The sequence below is a fragment of the Podarcis cretensis genome (genome assembly GCF_951804945.1).
Source record: "Podarcis cretensis genome assembly, chromosome: 2".
Lineage (NCBI taxonomy): Eukaryota > Metazoa > Chordata > Lepidosauria > Squamata > Lacertidae > Podarcis > Podarcis cretensis.
Genome location: NC_137171.1, coordinates 52,322,202 through 52,343,539, shown reverse-complemented (window position 1 = coordinate 52,343,539; position 21,338 = coordinate 52,322,202). Strand labels below are relative to the sequence as shown.

The following is a 21,338-nucleotide window of genomic DNA, read 5'->3' as shown; positions in this document are numbered from 1 at the left end:
GAACCATGGTCAAAGCAATGTATATGGAACACAGAAGGCATCTCCTGTGATGAAGAGCCCAAGGAGTCTTTTTAGCCACCTGTAATGGAACACTACTTGACCCCAGTCTACAGTTTAGGAATTACTGGTCTAATCTATTTACACACTTCTAAACAGAGAGACCAGGGTTGACCAGTAACCATTTTCCTGTGTGTAACACTTTGCTTGCTTGCTCATTATGTCCCCTGTCATTCATTAGGTAGTACTTTTGGAGATATCCAACATTGCATGAACAGAATGGGACTTCTCCCTCCTGAACCCCCCCCCCCAATCTCATGAGTCCCCCAATTCTCTAGAACAAATTTGGGGGCACACCAGGGGCAGACTGCAGAAATATCACGGCTCAGCAACTAATGTTTTAGAATATTGTGAAGCTCAAGTATTCACCCAGATAAATGAGGTTGGGATTGTGTCCTTAGTTTGTTCTTAAGCACCTATATGGATCTAAAGCTTTGAGGCTGGGAAGGATGAAACAGCAGTTCTTGAGCAGATAATGGCAAATAGGCTAGACTATATTTAATTTTATCTTCTTGTTAAGTCATAATTCCAAAGGGCTTTTTCTTGATGTAGTGATTAGAACTCCTAACTGAGGGGGTTCTGTTGCAACCTACAGTTGCTGACTGAAATAATAAAACATTTTCATTACTAGTATGGATATTTCTGTTAATTCAAACGAGTAAAAAAGCTTATGTGGGAGCTGTAGTTAATGTTACTTAGCGGTCTATGAGCGAAGTGCCTCAGACAGAAAACACACAGAAGCCAGCATACTGTCAGAACTTCTCTTCACAATTTATTTTCAGTTACAAAGGATGTTGCATACATTGATGAGTTTGTATCTGAATAGAAGTGCTCGGGCCCCAGGGTGACAGGAGTAAACAAAATCAATGTTTTAATTGTGCCTCTTTTTTAAAAAAAAGAAAAATTACACAACATTAAACATTATAAAAATTGCAAACAGATCATGCTTTTAACAGGATAAAATTTTCTGAACAGAGACAAGACCTTCAATACATTTGTCTGAGCTCCAGTTGGAAATGGACTACAGAACATTATAAACAGCATTACAAACATGATCCCAAGCATAAGATCACCAAGGTTGTTAATATGCTTTTTTTTTGGTTTTCAGAAAGCTTTGCTGTGTTTGCATATGCTGTCAGCCTTGTGCCCCAACCTAAACCCATTCATTTGGAAGCAAGTCCCATTGATTGCAATGAGAGTTGGCCCTGCTAGCAGTTAAGTTAGGTTAGAATTGCAGACTTTGTTCATTCTTAAGCATATATATGGGCCAAAAGGTGTTGAGAATGTTTAAGGCAGGAGAAGAGAGAGTGAAAATTATTCATGCATTATACTTCTGTAAAAGTGAATTGTTTCATTATTCCCTAGTTCATGGAAAGCTGTTGGGAAATGAGGCATCTTGTTAGCCTCTGAAGATAACGATGGGTTAGAAGAAGCTTTGGCCTGGTCTCACAAGACAATTATTTTCTTCTTCTCATTTCTTAGCTAGGCCTAGCTTTGGCTTAAACTTGCTTTCCAGAAAGATTAAGTCTGCAATCCTAAACTGAAGTTTCACCAGAACAAATAGGGCTTACTTCCAATAAAGTGTGTTTCGGTTTATGGAGAAAAAAATGCATGACCAATATGCTCTTGTGGAAGTTCATTAACATCTTAAAAGGCTGAGCATCACATTGCACAAACACCTTTCTACTGCACTAAACCAATTGGGGGAAATTAAATAGACTGAAAATACGTATCCATGAGACCCAATCAAGCTTAGACTGCTGTGAAGGAAGTATATGCTAAAGTGCCATTTCTGCAATGTTGACAAAGCATTCCATTTACACTGGAAAGTATCACTAAGCGTTGTACTCTCAATGTGGTAATGCCCTTAAACATTATTTTTTTTCAAAGGAAAGGATCAGCTTTTGGATTAGGAACTGATTGAAATGTACTTTGTATAATCCCTCAGGTAAAACAAAATAAACTGCACTTTTGTGCAGCATTTCAGCTAGCGAAAATATAGGCTCCCATCTGATAGCAGACTAAACTAGACAATTTGACAGCTAAACCTTACCCTAAAAAAGAAAAAAGAAAAATAAGAAAGCATGATTAGATGTATGAAATTCAGGTCGGAAGGCTGAATTTCAATGTTACGTATTCTGACTGTGCCTCAACAGAATTCCAGGAAGACTGCTAAATAAGTCAAGGAACAGACTGGCTATGCTATTTCTGCTGAAGGCAACTTGTAAGTAAACCCATCAAACACAGATAGGAGGTGATTACCATTTCAAAACTAGCTGTATTAAAAAGACATACATAAGAGAAACAATACATCATTATTAACATTTGTGAATAAACAAGCAGATTTATTAATGAAGGCAAACATCAGAAAAATGGTATAGACTTATGTGAAACCCACACTGACAGTACGGTATTTGAGAAATGTCTGTTGCTTAAAGATTATTCAAAAGACCTTTAATCTGCGTTAGAAATCATTTTTGCTCTTTTCCACTGCACTTCAGTCTACATTTAAAAATAAATTACTGACCAAACTAGTGGACTTAGTATATCTCTGTGCCCAATTCCTACAACAGTGTCACTGTTTGCATTGATGCCAGAGCTGAGTGGAAAGAGCCAGTCCTTGACTAGCCAGAAGACTAGTACTTATGAGCCCCAGAAAGTTAAATATCAAGGTGTGCTTGATAAATTCAAGAAAAGGCAGAGAAGCTTTTGTAAAGAGATGTAGTGGAATTACTATAAAAAATCCTATCTTCCAAGACCACTGAAAAATTGGTCACCCTATGCCAGTACAAACTAATCAATACAACTAAGCAAATCTGTTTGAAGTTCCTTCATGATGCTTTTATTGTAGTTTGCTTCCAAAAGGGTTCAAGGGTTTAAGGAGTCCTGGGGAATGAAAAATAAACTTGGTTCTAATATACAAGTAAGGCACAATATAAAGCCACATCATAATCTGTCAATGGAGAAAATGGGTAAAGGACAAGAACCATACATGGTACAGAGTAAGTAGTTCATATCCATTCAAAAATAGAAGTGTGGCACTCAGTTTCAGACTGACAATTTTTTAGCAAGAGCATGTTTTAATATGGAAACAAACTCTAAAGTATCCAGTGTATGAAAGAGAGTTCGGAACTCCTTTTAAAAAATAAAGTGTATAATTGCTTTTGGATGACATGAGAATATTCACAATGCCTACACTTGTAAAGTGACCAAAGACTTCAATAAGATCCACATACTGTGTATGAACACTGAAAACCTTTAGAGAGCTCCTCTAAAGATAATCATCCAAAAATGCATGCCACAATTTCCCAAAACAAAACATGAACATTTGGTTTTTTTAAAATCTTTGTGATAATTATACACTAAACGTATATTAAATGACACTAGAGGAAGCAGATTGTTACTGGCATTAAAAGTACAACCATTTTCTAGACTGTTTTAAATGCCACAGAGTCCCCTGGTTAAAATGTAAAGCTGCACAGCTTGCCTATGTCATCTTTACAATAAGGTTAAACCAGCAAAGGTCTTAACTTTACTCTACATTTTACTGCCAGGTTTTATTTAGATCAAGTATCGCTGCAGCATTCTGACCAGCCCAGAGTTAGCAGCAAATGGCAGGAATCATATAAAATGCAATATCTTTTTTTTTCTTTTTTAAACAAAGTGCTTTTCTAAGATATACATACATATATAAATAGATACAAAATAAAGTGTCACCATTAAAAAGCTCAACTATTTCAAAGCTTTTAGACTATAACTTAATACATAGAAAACACTGAAATGCAAGGGTGTGGAATCCACTAAAAAGATTCAAAGTCTCTTTTCAATGCTAGACCAAAATCATATTCTGGTTTTCAGACATGCACAAAAAAGGCTGCAAACGCAGTATTAGCTCAGAGAAGCCTGAATTACTACAAAGGGGTATTGTATCTTACTGTCAGTTTGTCTTGCTGCACAAGTCCTGACTGCAAAAACAGATATATCCCACTGTAACTATCCTATCCACGCTCTTCTGATCCAGTGTTAGAATCTTAGCATGAATCATATTTAAACGCTATTCTTCAATGAAGCTCAACACTATTTCAGTATATCAGAATAGGCTGATGTAAAATACTTGGACACAGCTCTATAACCAGCGTTAAATGAGATACATTTCTGATATGCCAGCACTACTGCAGGCTTGACGCTTAAAAAAAAAAAAAGAAGCAGCAGCTCCATCATGGCATGCAAATTTCTGCTGAAATTATGCAAATACTTTAGATCAATTTTTGAAAAGGTAGATAGCAATAAGCAGCAGTGCAGACAGAAAGAGCAAAAAAAGGCTTTGGGGCAGTACAACTCTACAGTGGGAGCTACATCTTCCTCAATCTTTCTTTTTTTAAAAGAATGCATTGCTTGCCTATTATAGGAATGTAGCAATTCCCAATGTTCATTTAGATATAAGGAATCGCACTGTAAGGTGCATGTAAAGAATTGGAGGGGGGGATAATGAGATTTTTGTATTTACTTGGAGCTGCATCTGAATTATTTGGTATCCTTCATAAATAGTGTTATGTAGTCACCTGTCTATCAAACAATTGGGAGGAAAGGCATCCATGAAACCAGATAATGATCCTGTCTTGACATAAGCAACTTTCTCATCAAGAGATAAAGCTTTTCATTGGTACTTTAACACTGACTAAAAGCAGACTCTCGTGAGCCAAACTGCACACGCATTTGTATTTTCCCCAATCATAGAAACTACAAGTTAACAATAAGTCACATAGAAGTTTGAAGAAGCTAGTTGAAATATCTGTACAAAAATATAAAATCTATAAATTCTTTTCTTTTTTTTAAGCCTGTGTTGATCCTTGGAAACATCACATGCACAATAATACAACAACTGGAAAAGTGGCAACTAAGGAATTAGATATTTTAGCTCTTTTCTTTACATATATACACATTACAATAAAAATAATTTTATTTTGGTTGTTTGGTGGAAGTATCCTACAAGCTAAATTTTTAATTTCCAAAGTCAAAATCTACTTTACCAATAGCTTACTAAAATCCAAATATATTAAAATTTCTACTATGTGCAGAAAAAAAAAGGATTTACAGACTTCTAGATGGCCAACTTATCTACTATGAAGCGAACTAGAAGAACAGCAAAATAATAGTTATGTATGAATGCTCCTTCCGTAGACAATTGGACCCAAAGAGAAAAAAATTCACAGTTCAGTAAGATCCCTAACCCTGACCTTTTAAGTTTTTTTCTTTTTATACATTCAGTACAGTATCATGTAAGCTGTGCAAAACTTTACTTAAACTGGCAATCTGCCATATCAGTTGCATTTGTCTTTGGTACAAAAATAAACAATCGCATTAATGTGCAAGTATTTGTTTTCTTCCGGCCAAGTACCGAAAATGAGTTTTCTAGAGCCATCTTTTATACAATACATAGACTCTGTGGCATATCTACATTTTCAACATATTCCTATATACATTCAAAAATTTGTAAGAGCTGGAACAAATACATTAAAACCCATGAGACCATCTATACATCTTCTCTCCCACAAGGGTTTCTTACCATTTTATAGTTACACTTCTCCCCACCCACCCTCCCCCTCAATACAAGGCACAAAGAGTATACATTTTCTTACTTGCACAGACATTTAAATACCGTATCAAGCTCAGAAAACTATATTTTTTTATATGGCACACTAGCGTTATTGCCAGGTGTGCTATGTACAAGTTATGGTTGCAAAGAAAACTTATTGTTTAGTTTAGAACAAAAGAGCAATTATTCTCGAAAAAAACCTTCTTAATCTGAATTCTAAGTTTTTATTTTTCTTGGAGCATAAACCTGCCATAACGTTTGGCATTTCACAAGATTTTTACTTGCAAAAAACTTGTTTTGCTCCTGCATGTTATATTATCTGGTCCTAGGTAAACTTAATTTAAAAATGAATATGTAGTCACCACATTTATGATAGAAGCAGATTTAAAACTACAAGATTTATGCTCCAAAATGCCAGTAAGCATTTTATACCATGCTTTCACTTATCTTACTACATTGTTATAAAAAGGAAAAAAATGATGGAACTGAAAACTGTGTTTTATAGAACGCTAAATTCACATGCAGACCAGAAATAATCTTACAATGTAGTACATGACACAGGCAGAGCTCTGACCAATGTGAATGGATCAAGTGATGTCTACTAAACTTTTGATGTTGGTATTCGTAGCCCTACAAGGCCTCCTGTAGGATCTCCTTCTGCTGTTTTTTCTAAAACTTGGTTCACAAATTCTGATGTCTGCCCAGATACAGGTGGCCCTGGAAAAATGAATGAAGACATGTGTTCAGATATGTGTTTTCTGCCTTCTGGTCATTGTTAATTCAAGATTTGTTAGCGCCTACACATATAAATGTGTATAAATGCCCCTCAGGTCATTCTTGGTCCACCAAGCCCAACTATTTGGCCCATGAGGCTGTTTTGGGCAGGCCACGCCCATCTACTCTACATTTGTATGACATTAGATAATATGATATGAGGAAGTCACTTAACAATGTTATTAAGTTTGGTTTAAATATGGTTGAGATTTTAGTTTGTTTATTTGTTTGTCTAAAAAACTTTTTTGGAAAATTAATTAAACAAATTAATAGCATATTAAGGAAAACAAACAAGGCAAACAGTGGTTTGTTCAAGACCTACTCAGACCATTTAATGTCTGCTAAAGTCCTAGTAGCTCCTTGGTGCTGAGTTTGATCCACCACCTAAAATACAGCTTTTCATTGCAACATAATAGGGAGTATGTAAAGTGTACGACCAATGACCACAATCCTGAAGATGCGGGCGGTAGGTTGGTGTGGGGGTAGTTTGTGCACTATAGCACTGAAGTAATGAATTACGAGAAAGTCTGAGAGGGAGAAGTGAAAGGGTGTCTAGATCAGGGTACCAAACCCTTTTTTGGCACATCTTAAGTTGGAAATAAGTGTTGAGGGCACCTCTCTTTATTCAGGTGTCATTCAGGAGGAATGAAGATTCTGGTGGGTTGGAGCATTGGCCAGCACTTCACTTGCAATGAATCAGCAGAAATGTGTTATAAAACATATCAGATGGGGGAGGGGCCTCACGGGCACTGTGGGTGTTGTACTGGAAAAGGTATCACTAGATCAGGGGTTGTTAACCTGGTCCCTACCACCCACTAGTGGGCGTTTCAGGATTCTAGGTGGGTGGTAGGGGGTTCTAGGGCACAAGCTGAATCCTCCTTCCATCGAGCACTGGTGGGCGGTAAGGAAATTTTACCATCAAGAAAGATGCATTAGTGGTCGGTAGGTATAAAAAGGTTGACTACCCCTGGAGTAGATGATTTTACCACGCCCACAAAGGGAGTGGATAGTTTGTTGGTGTTTTACCATCCTTTTTTCTTTATACAAACAAGGTCAGGGGGAAAGTGGAAGAACAATTTGAAGACAAATGTGAAACCGATTAGAGGTGTTACAGGCAGGGCTTTTTCTCAGCTAGAACAAGCCGGAACTCAGTTCCAGCATCTCTCCGGTGGGTGTCACTGCCGTTATAAGATAACAAGATTTGTTCTGGCACCTCTTCTTATAGAAAATTGGCACTGATCACAGGGCAATAGGTGATCACAACACCTAAGCAAAACATTCCACACAAAGTTGATTTGCGTGATTAGAGCAAACCTCTTATTTCCTCAGCAGTTGTTATGGGAAACTCAGTGCAATGGAGATGCTTGCTTTAAAAAAGTTGTTTGGAACAGTATATTCCCTGCCTGAAACATCTGAATATGGCCTCTGCTGTTGTGATGTTAGGTTGCATTAGTTAAAAGCAAGATCTCAGTGATTTTAAAAGTCAAGTCAATGGTAGTGTAGTAGGTGAACATACTCTAAAGTCATGGTATTTGTGCAAGCATTGTTTCCAACATTTAGAAAAACTAATGAGTTTTAGTACCATCACACTAGATGTTTACTTACCAAGAGTATCTTTAATAAGTACATCAAGCTTCTGACCCATATTGGCTACTCTGTCATCTTTGGGACTCTGCACTCTGATCACAATTTCTTGTTTGATAGAGTTGATCACAAACAGCAAGTTATCTGCAAGAAGAGACCAGGCAACAATGTAAGTCTACTGGAATGCACCCTTTGGGGAAGGAAGAATACACCTCCCTATTTATTCATTTAACATCTGCCATAATGCCCCTTTAATTCAAAATTTTCAAGTCCATTTGAAATAACTGATACAAACACAACAATAAAAAGTGGTGCTTAACACAGAACAGACGGAGAAAATAAAAAATGCACTTAAAAGGTACTAATGTAAGCCACAGCTAAACCTCCCTGGGAAAATTACACAAGCAAGGTGCTATGGCTAAAAAGGCCTTATCTTCCAGAGGTGCTTGCCAATAGCTATAACAAACATCTGGCGATTATCCAGTCCTACTTCTTTTTCTTTTTGTAAGTCGCTTTGAGTTGCCATGACAAAAAAGTAGCTAATCAATTTAATAATAATAAAAAACAGATGATACTCTTTTCTGTGGAGACAATAACCTGTACATTATATATTTGGACCATCAGATTTCAAGCCTCATGAGCTGAAGCTGCAAGTAGACCCTGATGGCCTCCTATGTCCAGACAGCATGCTCACACAAAGCTACAAAGGAAGTTATTTCAAGTTTGCTAATTAAGTCTTTTTCTGTTTTAAAGGCTTACCATATTCAGTGTTGAGACCCCACAGTTTCACCTTGTTGGCTTCATACTGGGCTTTCTTTTTAAGTCGGCAAGCTCTGTGATAATGGAAGGCAAAAAAGAAGCTTAGAATATCCATCTAGTTGTCTTAGAGCATACCTGATGTTACTGTACTGGCAGTCATCAATGCTATACAGGTGCCCCTATCCCCACCCCACCTACGTGCACCCCATTCACATGGGTCACCGCTAAATAAATAAATAGCCATTCTCTCACTCAGGTTTGCTGCCCAGAAGTCACCTGGGGCTGCTGCCTGAACAAGAGAAGGTGGCCTCTGATTGACCAGCAGCGCAGGGCAGGAGACACCTTCTCCCTGCCCCCATCCTGACACCAGTTCTCCTGGGCACCCTTATTGGCCATCGCCCTCCGTGGCCAGTTGCTGCAACCACATGCACTGGCTCTCCTCAGGAAAACAGGCAGGCAGGCTGGCTTGGGGCAAGCTGGGCAGCAGTCTCCAGCTATTTCCATTCCCCACATGCTCTCCCTATTAAAGTGGGGTGCCCCCCACTTTACGCAATTTCCCTTATGCACATGGGGGCACGAAGCATAAGCTGTTGGGGGGGGGAGGACACTTATAATAGCTTAGATGTTATAATCTAATAGTCAAGATACTGAACAATAATTCCCAACACTCATTAAGCCTTGACTGATAACACTACCATAGTCTTATGCAGATGTTCATTGCAAAGTATGACAACTTTCAGACTTAAATAGCATAGCTTAGTGTGAAGCCATTTGTGTAGGCTGGACATGTTACACCATCATAATCAGATATGCCTCAAACATACAACAAAAGCAGGAATGGGGAGAGAAAAACAACCACGTGCTTCAGCACAACCTACTTTTTGCAATACAAAAGCCTGCAAATGCTTGTCAAAACAGAAGAATCCACTCACCTTGGCATGTAGTAATCTTAACTACTAGTGGTATTTTTTTATTTTTATTATTATTATTATTATTATTATTATTATTATTATTATTATTATTACAGTGATGATGATGATGCCGCCTTACCTGGAAGCTAGCTTGTTTTTTTCTTTTCTTGACCTTGGTCTAGCTGTTAAAGGAAGTTCGCTGACTGGAGTCAAATCACTGATCACTTTATTCAGCTTTCTCAATTCATTCCCAATCTGTAGCAGTTTTTTAGGATTAGGTGTCAGATCTTCTACATCTGTCCTCCGTGACTTCTTAACAGCATATTTCCCTATGCAATTATATACAAAAGCAGGTTATCTGATGGGTTGCTAGAATACTGTGAATTACATTCAAATTTAAGAAATAGTTTTTATCCTACAACCTCCCATGGCACTGTTATGATTATTACCCAGTACAATATATAATCAATTATACAACTGGAAGGCAAATAAATAAATAAACATGACAAGCTTCTTGAAAGCTGCATATGCACCTGAAAGCAACAACATTTGTTAAGGGACTGCTCTTACCATGATGTAATCCATTCTTCTGATACATGTTACTTGGTAGTGTATCTCGATTCCATTCTGAAGGCCTTAACATTCTCTCCTGCTGTGATGGTGTTAGTTGCTCACTATATTCCCAGAAGTATCTTCGCTTTCCTCTTTTTCGACAAGATATTGCGGTCATTTCTTTCAAGTCTTCCACAGAATCATTCTCATACCCTAAGAAAGGCATAAAAAGTTGCACTTCAGCAGTTTCCCCCTTCACCACAGCAATAGGGGCAGAAAAAGGTTGCCCAAACCTGCATTAAATGGCTCTAAAGCATTCCATTTAAACTCACCAGATGAGACCATCCTAGTTATTTCTAAACAAGATTCTGAAGCTTGAAAAGAGGACTAGGAAGACAACCATGCAGCATTCGAAACTCTGCACCCTTCTGCCACATTAGTCAAAGGCATACTCAGCTGAAAAACAGATTCTCTACATGGACATGGGAACTGCCCCTAGAGTTATGACTGAAAAATAATTCACAACTCTTCCACTAACAAAAGTGTTATGTGGGTCATCAGCCTTGCCAACATACCCATTCAAAATTTTTCCTCCCCCCCCCCCCAATACCTGCAGCAGACCTAGCTCTAGATTACAAGCTTAAAATTACCTGGTTCAGAGAAAGTATCACTGATGTCATCATCTTTGTCGTCCTCGTAATCTTCCTCCTCATCCTCGTTTTCAGAGAGTTCATGCTCACTTCCAAAACCTTCATCGTGATCTTCATCCTCCACCTCTTCCTCTTCTTCCTCCTCCTCCTCCTCCTCTGGATCAGCTTTGCCAGCACCGGCCTGCTCACCCAAACTGTCCGTGACAAAGAGGGAATAGTTGTGTTCTTCCTTTTTCTGCGAAGGATCTGAAACAGAGGTGCTGGCAGAGAGGCTGTTCTCCTCAGCAACTATTCCTGGAGTTTCTTGAGGTGGAGTGAGGAGCAGAGCCTGAGTCTCTTTAAAAGGCAACACTGGACTGTGACTCTGAAGGGAGTCATTCCCTTTCCGCTCTTGTTTCTTTGCTACAGCTCCACAGTAGCAGGTGTTTTCTTTTGCAGCATCAGCGTTTGCCTGGCTCATGGAAGATCTGCTCTGCGGTACTGGATTTATCTTTACTTTTGCCTTTTTAACATAATCTTTGCATTCAACATGAATGTTCACTTTCTCATTATTGTACACGTTGGTCTTCACCATGATTTGTGTGCTTGAATTGGGTTTGCCTCCTTTCAGGGCAGATTCTGATAAAGGTGTCTCAGCCTGGCCCGTCTTGGATGAACAAACGGGGGCTGCTGCTCTGGTTGCAATCTTCTTCGTTGGCAAAGAGGTTAACTGGGTTTGCTTTACACTGAACAGCAATTCTGGGTAGCACAGTGGATCTGAGACAGGCTGAGAGTCCTCACTGTTGAGCTGAGCCAGAGTTGGAGTTTTACTTATCACCTCTTCATCCTGGTACGGGCTTGAAAAGTCATCAAGGCCCAAATAGTCCACCTCTTTTGTTCCCCAGATGTCACAGCTGGTTAGTTTGGTGTACTTTGTCAAATCTTCACAGTAAGTGTCCCACTGCTCCCAATTTGCGGGGAAAGAGGTTTCAGTATCCAGAATGTCTGTAAAGGACTCCAGGTTCTCAAGATCTTTACAGTCCTCTACAGAAAGGAGGTTATCCCTGGAACTCTGCTGGTAATCCATTTCTCTGTCCTACAGAGGCAGATGTAAAAATGTCAGTAAATAATGGTAAATTACTTTTCTCTCTGGATTCACCCTCAAGCCACACCACAAAAAGCACTACTTTGCTGGTGATATGCACCATACATACCTACAAAAACTATTCATACCTCAAGGGAGAAATACTTCAACAGTTGTGATCCTAAAACATACTTACCAGGAAGTAAGCCTCACTGAACACAGTGGGAATTTCAAGAAAACATGCATAGGATTGTGCTGTCTGTCTGTCAGCTTTGAATCAAAGGGTTTTAAGAGGTCAGCAGTTCCCATGCCCAGTTCAATGAAAAGCCCATCAATTATAATTGCCTAGAAATAAGTGACTCATCTAGTTTAAGAGTGGAGTTAGTTGTCAGTGACACTGCTAAAATTAGGACAAGAGAGAAAGGGATCACTGATCTCACATTTCTAAAGCACAAAGCTGTATCATCTAGTCTGAAGAATTTTATTTAAGTGCATGAATAAAATACAAAATATCTTATTTGCTTTCTAATCACCTTAATTTGTATTTAACTAATAGTCTTTGACAAGTTCTGTTCAGAAATATTGAAGGAATCAAGCACAATTAGCTTAAGGGAAAGATTTGAGCAGAGGCAGTATCCAGATATTTGTAAGTACACCTACACTATGGACTCCCTGCCTATTGATAACAGGCAGGCACCTTCACCGTACCCTGTTTAGGCAAGTTTACCCAGATAGCTAGCACACTGATGTGTGTTTTAATCTGCTTTTAGTTCATTGCCGATTTTAATTTTCTGAATGTTTTAAATTCTTGTTTTTACTGATAATACTATCCTGCAACCATGTGTTTGGCCTTAAATAATTGTAAATAGTACTAATAAAGTTCAAATGGCAATAGTTTTAACTACTGAGTGTGGACTTTGGTTAAAGGCAAAGAAAAACAGCCTGAATTGAAAAAACCAGATTGGCAACAAGTTGCCAATGGAGCTTGTGGCACTTTCTCACCTGGGGGATTTTTCCAGGAAGAAGAAGAAGAAGAAGAAGAAGAAGAAGAAGAAGAAGAAGAAGAAGAAGAAATTATTTATACCCCGCCCTCCCCGGCCAGGACCGGGCTCAGGGAGGCTAACATCAAAGTATGATACATTAAAAACATAAATCAAACAATTGATACAAATACAGCTTAAAGTCAAATTTGGAGCAGAATAAAATCAGATGGCAACCCACAGATTATAACTATAGGAGATGGGAACACTGAGTCCTCACCAGGCCCAACAAGAGATTCTACATGGGGCAGGACCAAGAGATCCGCTGGTTGTCTTCCAACTCTTTCTCTATTTGCCTCACTTTTAAAACGTCTTTTCTAACATCCAACCACTTCTGACTCCTCTTGGATGTAGCGATGTCAGCAATGCCTTGACGTCTGCTCAAGCACAGTTCTTTTTTTACTTCTTTCTTGGCCAGCTTTGTCAGCCTTTCATTGGCAAGAAGCCACTGTTGCTGGGCTCAGGAACTAAGGATTCTTCAATTAGTGATTAAATTTAATAGAGAAGCAAAGCACAGCAAACTGGCCTTCAGTGCACAGGTTGCTGCAAGGCACACCCCTTCTCGTTTGAGAGAGGCTAAGTGTGCTTTATGCAGTTCAGAGAAAAATACAAGCAACTTACCACTTCATACATGAAATCTGGATCAGAACTGTTAGCCAACAGATCTGTGCTCATCAGAGTCTGTTCTGAAAACATGTGGTTTCGAAAGGCATCCCCAAAAGGAGGGTCCATTCCACTCACACTAGGCTGCAACAGAATATTAATAATTTGTAACACAAACAACCAGTTTGTAACAAAGAAACATTAAATCCTACTGGGCGATTGCTAGCATGTTCCTTTAATGTGGTACATATTCCATCTCTTCTTTAAATGGTAGCACCTTATTACAACAGTCACTCAGGAGCCACAGCTTGGGTTTAGCCAGTTTTAAAACATGTTCTGCATATTTGCTAAGCTAAACAAAAGAAAACTGGCTGGTGAACTATCCCTTTTCTCACTGCCTATACAGTGGTACCTCTGGTTGCGAACGGGATCCGTTCCGGAGGTCCGTTCACAACCTGAAAAGCCCGCAACCTGAAGTGCTGTACCTGCACATGTGCGTGGCGCGATTTGGTGCTTGTGCACATGCACGAAGCGCGATTTAGCGCTACTGTGTATGCGCGAGCAGTGAAACCCGGAAGTAACCCTTTCCGATACTTCCGGGTCGCAGCGGGACGCAACCTGAAAAAATGTAACATGAAGCAAACATAACATGAGGTATGACTGTATATTAAGCAATTATCTGGACATGTATATGTACAAAGGAAGGCCAATGCCTATGTTTCCCATACCTCTGTTCCTATTATATTGTCTTTGGCATCCTGAATCAGATAATTGCTACATGCTAGATTCACATGTCATGGAAAAGCAGAAGCAAAAAGTTCCTAAAGCACTCAACGTTGGCTGTATCCAGTGGTGTGGCTCAGTGGTGGCAAGGCTCCATCAGCGGAACAAGGAGACAGGAATTTCCAGCAATTCTCTTTCCTCTTGCTGCCGCCCCCCCCCCCCCATCAACTCTCTGAAATAGAAATTTGTTTCCTTCCCTATTCTGCTGAGATAAGCTCTACTGCCACCTCAAAACACATAAAATCAAAACCTAAGTAAAATTTATTGACTTCTTATATCAGGTAAGCGAATATAATACTGGGTATTACCTGAGGCATTTCCAGGCCCAGATCCCCCAAGCCGAAGTCCAAACTTGTTCTTTTCTTTGCTTGCAAATTCTGTTCCAGCTTTTCTTCAGGGTCAATAGGCAACATATAACTCATGCAATGGAGATTCACAGATTTATTTTCCTAGAAAAAGCTTCGTGTCGACTACATGGAACTTTTCTCTGGGGACTTTCTGCATGAAATAAAACCAAAACCAAATATTCAGTTTGCATTGAAATGAAGATTGCTTGATAATTTCTGAACAAAGAAAGTTTCCACAACCTAATACCCATGAATCCTAATGTCAGAACTGAGCAAGTACACCAATTTCAGTTTGAACAGTGTTTGTGAGATTTTTTACACAGCGTGATCTGAGTTCATGATTTTATGAAGTCCAAGAGAACAAGTCCCTGCCTTGAGGAACTTGGGCAGGGACCTGCTCTCTTGGACTTCATAATTTCATCACAGGGGAGAAAGTAGATAAAACAGAGAAGGAAGATGTGTTCAGAGCAATGAGAGAAGTGAATGATTTTGGCAGCAGAGCAAGGGCTAGAGCTGAGGGGACCACAGACTACCAGAGAGGAGAGGGCATGAAAATCAGGAAGAGTTGTTGAAAAGGCACAGTGCAACGACTATATATATGAAATGTTGAAATGGAGAATGACATGATTTGACAATGGACTGAATCTGTGGACATATGAGGCAGTGGTGAAGGGGTTCCTGAGAATGATCTTAATAACTGGTGTTCCATTAAGCATCCATGTTTCAAGCTTTTCGGAACGTTAAAGGTCAGTACTAGCACTGAGAATTGTGTTTGGAAACAAATCAGGTGGCAGTGCTGCTGTTTTAAGACCGGCCAGAAAGGTTCTATTCGCTTAGTCACGTTCTGTAATCTAGTTGATGTATTCTGAACCAACTGCAGTTTCCAAACAGAATTGAAAAGCAGCTCTATGTAGAACACATTGCAGTAATCCAAACAGGATGTTACCGGGACATGGTTAACTGAGACTAGGCTGTTCAGAGAGCTACAAGCCTCATTTTAATATTATAAGGCATATTCTAGCATATCATCTGTTTGTGCTCGCCCACACAAGATTTTAATATGTAATATTATTTTATAATGTGTGTTTATAAGACTGCTGTTATAGCTGGAAAAATTGTAGGTTAACTTGTTTTAACCCCTCGTATTATTGGAATGGTTAAGGTATATTTTCTACTGCATGTAAACTACTTTTTAATATTCAGTGGTAGTTAAATTCTATTATTTGTTTTTTTTTAATTGCCAGTGTGCCAGAAGAAGGATATTAAAATGTTCATATAAATCCCAAAGTGACCACTCACAGGAGACACTGATCAGGGTGGCTCTGCATGATCGACTACTCAGGATTTCTCTTCTTCCAAGCAGCCTCTGCTGGTGACTATGTATTTTGCCCTACTCTGCATCTGGTGTGACCAAATTATCTCATAACTCCTGATACAGAAAGGCAGCAGACTGCCCTCAGAGGTGGAACACCTAGAACAGTAACTCATACAGAACCATGAGGTAAGAATGGATAGTTTTTATTCTAACACCTTTTAAAGCCAAAAGCTTTTCGTATGAGGGTGAAGCATGCCTCAAAATTCAATTACAGTGGTGCCTCGCAAGACGAAATTAATCCGTTCCGTGAGGCTCTTTGTATAGCGGTTTTTTCGTCTTGGGAAGCAAGCTCATTGACAGCTTAGCGGATTAGCGCGGCTTTTAGCGGATCAGCTGATAAGCGGCTTATCAGCGGATCAGCTGATAAGCGGTTTAGCGGCTTAGGAAAAGGGGGGGGGAAAGGGGGGAAAACCCGCAGGAACTCGCAAGACATTTCGTCTTGCGAAGCAAGCCCATAGGGAAATTCGTTTTGAGAAGCGCCTCCAAAACGGAAAACCCTTTCGTCTAGCGGGTTTTCCGTCTTGCGAGGCGTTCGTCTTGCGGGGCACCACTGTAAAAGGAAAGGAGACATGACTCAGGTATGGTAAGTGGTGTCCTAAGATGCATATGGAAGATAACTGGCCAGCTTTGTGCTGCAGCAGCAATAATTGTCATTAATATGAGCTCAGTAAAACACTCAAAAAGCCACAATGCACCATAATCATGCTTGAACAAGACAGAGTCCCAATAATGTCTTGCTTCCAATAAATCTACTTTTTTGACAACTATGCAATGGATCACCCATTTAAAGTTGAATAATAATACTTGTCCTAGAATTTCTAGCTACTCCAGCTTCCCTGCCACCCCTGAAACCTGATGTTTAAGTTTTTTGGCAGATCGCCTCAAGGCACCAACTGTGCAACCCTTCAGCATACCACAAACAGCAAGATTATGCAAAGGAACATCTATAGAATAACCCACTCAGCACCATGGCGCTTCACAATGGGTTGCTGTAATGAATTTGCTTGTTAGTTCAGAAGCAAAAGTCCCCAATTAAAATCAATTCACTGAAAAAAGTCCTCCAAGTTTCTTCTTTTTTATCCAGGAAGCTGGAGGTAAAGCAAATGTCTGCCATAAAACAACAAAAATCTTCTGCTTGTTTAAGGATTGTATGTTCATAAATTAAAATTGGCATACCTATCATTCCAATATCCTGCCTCCATTCTACATGCCTCATTATGCCTCTTTTCCTGAAAAAGCTAAATTTAGTACAGTATAAAAGATGCTGCAGATCAGCTCATGAATACAGTACAGTGGTACCTCGGGTTAAGAACTTAATTCATTCTGGAGGTCCGTTCTTAACCTGAGGTACCACTTTAGCTAATGGGGCAACCCGCTGCCGCTGTGCAATTTCTGTTCTCAACCTGAAGCAAAGTTCTTAACCCGAGGTACTATTTCTGGATTAGCGAAGTCTGTAACCTGAAGCGTCTGTAACCCGAGGTACCACTGTACAAGAATTAAGTTTGGATTCAAACTGGACCATGAGTCACACAGCAGCAGGCAGGCAAACAGAGTTGCACAAGGACAGGCCTGGTTCTGACCACCACTTAAACTAGTTCCTTTAGTTGCAAAGTGGAGAACATTAGAAGAATGCTTTATCTACATTTACTGGTTAAGAAAATAAAAGTCATTTATCTCTTACACCCAATTTATGTGAAAGAAAACTCCCCTGAAGCATTTTAATCCATGTGCCACCAGTATGATCATAGACCACAAGACTATGAAACAAACAAGAGCTCTAAAACTTGAAGCTATCTCCTCACACACAGCTTTAATTTTACAAACCTGCAGTCATTTCAAAAGCTTCTCTGGATCAATTAACTTCCACTGTACAATTTAAATACTGCCTAAGGATCACAACTTGAGAGCACTGAGCACTCTATGCAATACTTTGAAACATAAGGAACAGGATTAAAGGAATGATTTCTAATGTGATACCTGGTGATTTATAATCTAGAACCACAAGAGCAGAACCGTTTTACTGATATTTTAGAGAACCTTCTTCAATTTAAGCTTCTGCTAACGACAAAGCTCCACACTTTATGCAACAATCAAATTTGCCACCTGGCCACAGGGCTCATCACCTCCTGGCAAATAGAAGGGGAAGAAATGGAGGCAGTAAGAGATTTTACTTTCTTGGGCTCCATGATCACTGCAGATGGTGACAGCAGACACAAAATTAAAAGACGCCTGCTTCTTGGGAGAAAAGCAATGACAAACCTAGACAGCATCTTAAAAAGTAGAGACATCACCTTGCCGACAAAGGTCCGTATAGTTAAAGCTATGGTTTTCCCAGTAGTGATGTATGGAAGTGAGAGCTGGACCATAAAGAAGGCTGATCGCCGAAGAATTGATGTTTTTGAATTATGGTGTTGGAGGAGACTCTTGAGAGTCCCATGGACTGCAAGAAGATCAAACGCATCCATTCTTAAGGAAATCAGCCCTGAGTGCTCACTGGAAGGACAGATCATGAAGCTGAGACTCCAATACTTTGGCCACCTCACGAGAAGAGAAGACTCCCTGGAAAAGACCCTGATGTTGGGAAAGATGGAGGGCACAAGGAGAAGGGGACGACAGAGGACGAGATGGTTGGACAGTGTTCTCAAAGCTACCAGAATGAGTTTGACCAAACTGCGGGAGGCAGTGGAAGACAGGAGTGCCTGGCGTGCTCTGGTCCATGGGGTCATGAAGAGTCGGACACGACTAAACGACAACAAAATAATCAGCACTGGTTTTGAACCCATGGATCAGGGGTTGGGACCATCAGGTTGAAGGGCCAAATGTGCTCCTCCACCCCTCACTGTCTGGTCATTCTCTCCAGGCCACACCCCTCATTAGCTCTACTTCATACCTTGAAGCTTTTGCCTGGCTGGATTGTGTCCTTGAATTCTTATAATGTCTCTTGCTTCTCTGAGTGGATACAGAGAGATATGTGAGTTTATGTAGATGCTAACCTATGGTATGAAAGTAAAATTTGCATCTAACGCTCTCACTGCGTTTGTCTCTGGCCCTGCCTACCACTGGCAAATGGCCTCTGGAAGGTTGCCTAGAATGGAATACAGCTCTTGGGTTGAAAACAATTCCCCATCCCTGCCATCTAACTTACCTGTAGCAAACATGTGCAATGGAAGCGACAAGTGTGTATTCTGAAAACACCCAGGTGCAACTCAGTCAAGCCATGGTATTCTCAACCTTCATGCAAAGTATGAGGCCACCTTTGGAAGCCATAAGCATTTCAGTTACAAAAGGGAAGAGACTTATTGGCTTATCACATCTAGCAGTTGTACCTAGAATACAGATTCTGTCCTTATTACTCTTCTGACTTGTCAATGAGTTCTAAACTTTTTCCTGTACAAAACACTTTAACGTGGACAATTCTGTCAAAGAAATTTGTGCAAAACATGAAACTAGTTTTTTAAAAAAAGTTTTAGCATTATTTTCATCACCTGGTTTTAGAGATTTTGGAGGACCAAAATGCTAGTTAACAACATAAGGTATACATGCCCATATTTTCCCAATAAGATACCATCAGGGCTAAATTAGATATGTTAAATGTTTGAAAGCAATTAACTTGCACACTTTGGGTTATGTAAATAGCAGTCATAGCAAGGCTGAGTAGCCAAAGGCATCATGGGGGAGGGGAGAGTCTCACACTTTCCCCCTGCCAGGTCTGACAAAAATCACATATCTGAAGCTGTTGTTCACATTTCTAGAGAAGCTTCAACTTGGAGATAAAAAATGTGCACATTAATCGCATTCACACAATTAACACTATGTCTAGTTCAACCCTCAAAGAAGTCCCAAACAATGACAAATTGTATCCAGATGTTTTACTCTTAGAAAACTTGCTTTTTCTTCTTCTTGATGATGTAGGGGACCATGAGGATTATTTTCCTCAAAATTACAAACTTTCTGGAAGCAAGTTCCCTCCTCTCTCATTTGTATCTGTGAGTTCTTGCTCCTACCATTTTTTTTACTGTCTTACAGAAGGTGGCCTTTCAAGCAGAGAGTGGTATTTATAGAAAGATCTTTTTTTCTGTCTGCTGCCTGGTGTACAGAACACTTTAGAGTCAAGACTTGAAATGCACAAAAGAATCATCTGCTCTATTAATAGCTTTCAAAAACAACTTTAGCATTCAAGACCGTGGTGCCAGATTACGAAAACAGTTTCATGCTATGAATGTGTCCTTATGAAAGAATTCATGTCCAGTAGCTAACTGGTTACGCAGCGATACTTTGCTTCCGCACATTACATAAGCGTGTTGGCAAATACTAGTCCATATCACTGCCAGCTAGCTTGTCAGTCTATTTTAAGACAGAGCTACCTATCCCCAATCCTGTAGCCAACAGTCAAAATTTCATCTTTGTGGCCACTGTGAAGTGTGAGGTCTTCTGCGTTCATTACAAAGTTTTCTTCCCCTCAGTACTGTGAACAAACTCTCAAAGGTAAATTGATTATGGAGTTATAATTCTGTAGAAGACACGCCATATTGCACTGAACCCTAAACTATGAATTCAATGCTGTCCATTTTGAGGATGGCCATATGCCAAGCAGAGTCATTTTGTGGTAGTGCCCATGGTGCTACCTTAAAATTTTAGAAATGCTCATGGGCCCCAGAAGGTTGAGGACCCTATTAGGGCCTACATATTTTATTTATGCAAGTCTGGGCAGGGGGCGGTGGTAAGGGATGATGTATTAAAACTACTTTCAGTAATGAGCCATTAACTCCCCACCAGTATTTACAAGAGTTAAAAAGAAATACTTCCCTCAGAGACATTGTTTGCTGAAAACACCAAATTTGCTCAGCTGCAGTAAAAAAACACCACTATATATAGTACTTTGAACGTTAGATGTACTTTAGAAATGAACTATGGAAAAAGGCGAATTTGATTTTCATTTTATCATGGCTATGAATGAAAACACTTTCTGTTTCTCCTAAAAACTTGAAATCCAAACAGAACATAAAGTGAAATAGCTAAACAATTATGCAACTGATACATGTTCCAAAAAAACCACACAAAAAAACCAAAACCCTGGAGGTCAATCTAGTACAAACTTTTAGTAGGGGAATAGTTTAGAAGCAAGGATTGGGAAATCTTCAATGATCAAATTATTTTCAATTTGTGCTCTAATTCTGAAGCTAACAATTGGTAGAGTGATATTTTTAATCTTGCATTTTTAGCTGTCTGCTGTTGGTACTGCCT

General features: G+C 39.5%; 1 protein-coding gene across 2 annotated transcripts in view; it reads right to left on the bottom strand.

Annotated features, from left to right (window-relative positions):
* Positions 1 to 5,662: 5,662 nt before the first annotated feature.
* The window catches only part of CREBRF (CREB3 regulatory factor), a 22,937-nt gene continuing 7,261 nt past the window's right edge, over positions 5,663 to 21,338 (bottom strand). For both annotated transcript variants that reach the window (XM_079964825.1, XM_079964826.1), the window contains exons 2-9: positions 14,681 to 14,870; positions 13,608 to 13,733; positions 10,884 to 11,958; positions 10,252 to 10,446; positions 9,821 to 10,010; positions 8,771 to 8,844; positions 8,033 to 8,155; positions 5,663 to 6,370 (exon numbers count right to left, since the gene is read on the bottom strand). In XM_079964825.1, the coding sequence (XP_079820951.1) occupies positions 6,255 to 6,370; positions 8,033 to 8,155; positions 8,771 to 8,844; positions 9,821 to 10,010; positions 10,252 to 10,446; positions 10,884 to 11,958; positions 13,608 to 13,733; positions 14,681 to 14,794 (2,013 nt within the window). In that variant the 5' untranslated portion in view covers positions 14,795 to 14,870 and the 3' untranslated portion in view covers positions 5,663 to 6,254. The remainder of the gene's footprint in view (positions 6,371 to 8,032; positions 8,156 to 8,770; positions 8,845 to 9,820; positions 10,011 to 10,251; positions 10,447 to 10,883; positions 11,959 to 13,607; positions 13,734 to 14,680; positions 14,871 to 21,338) is intronic.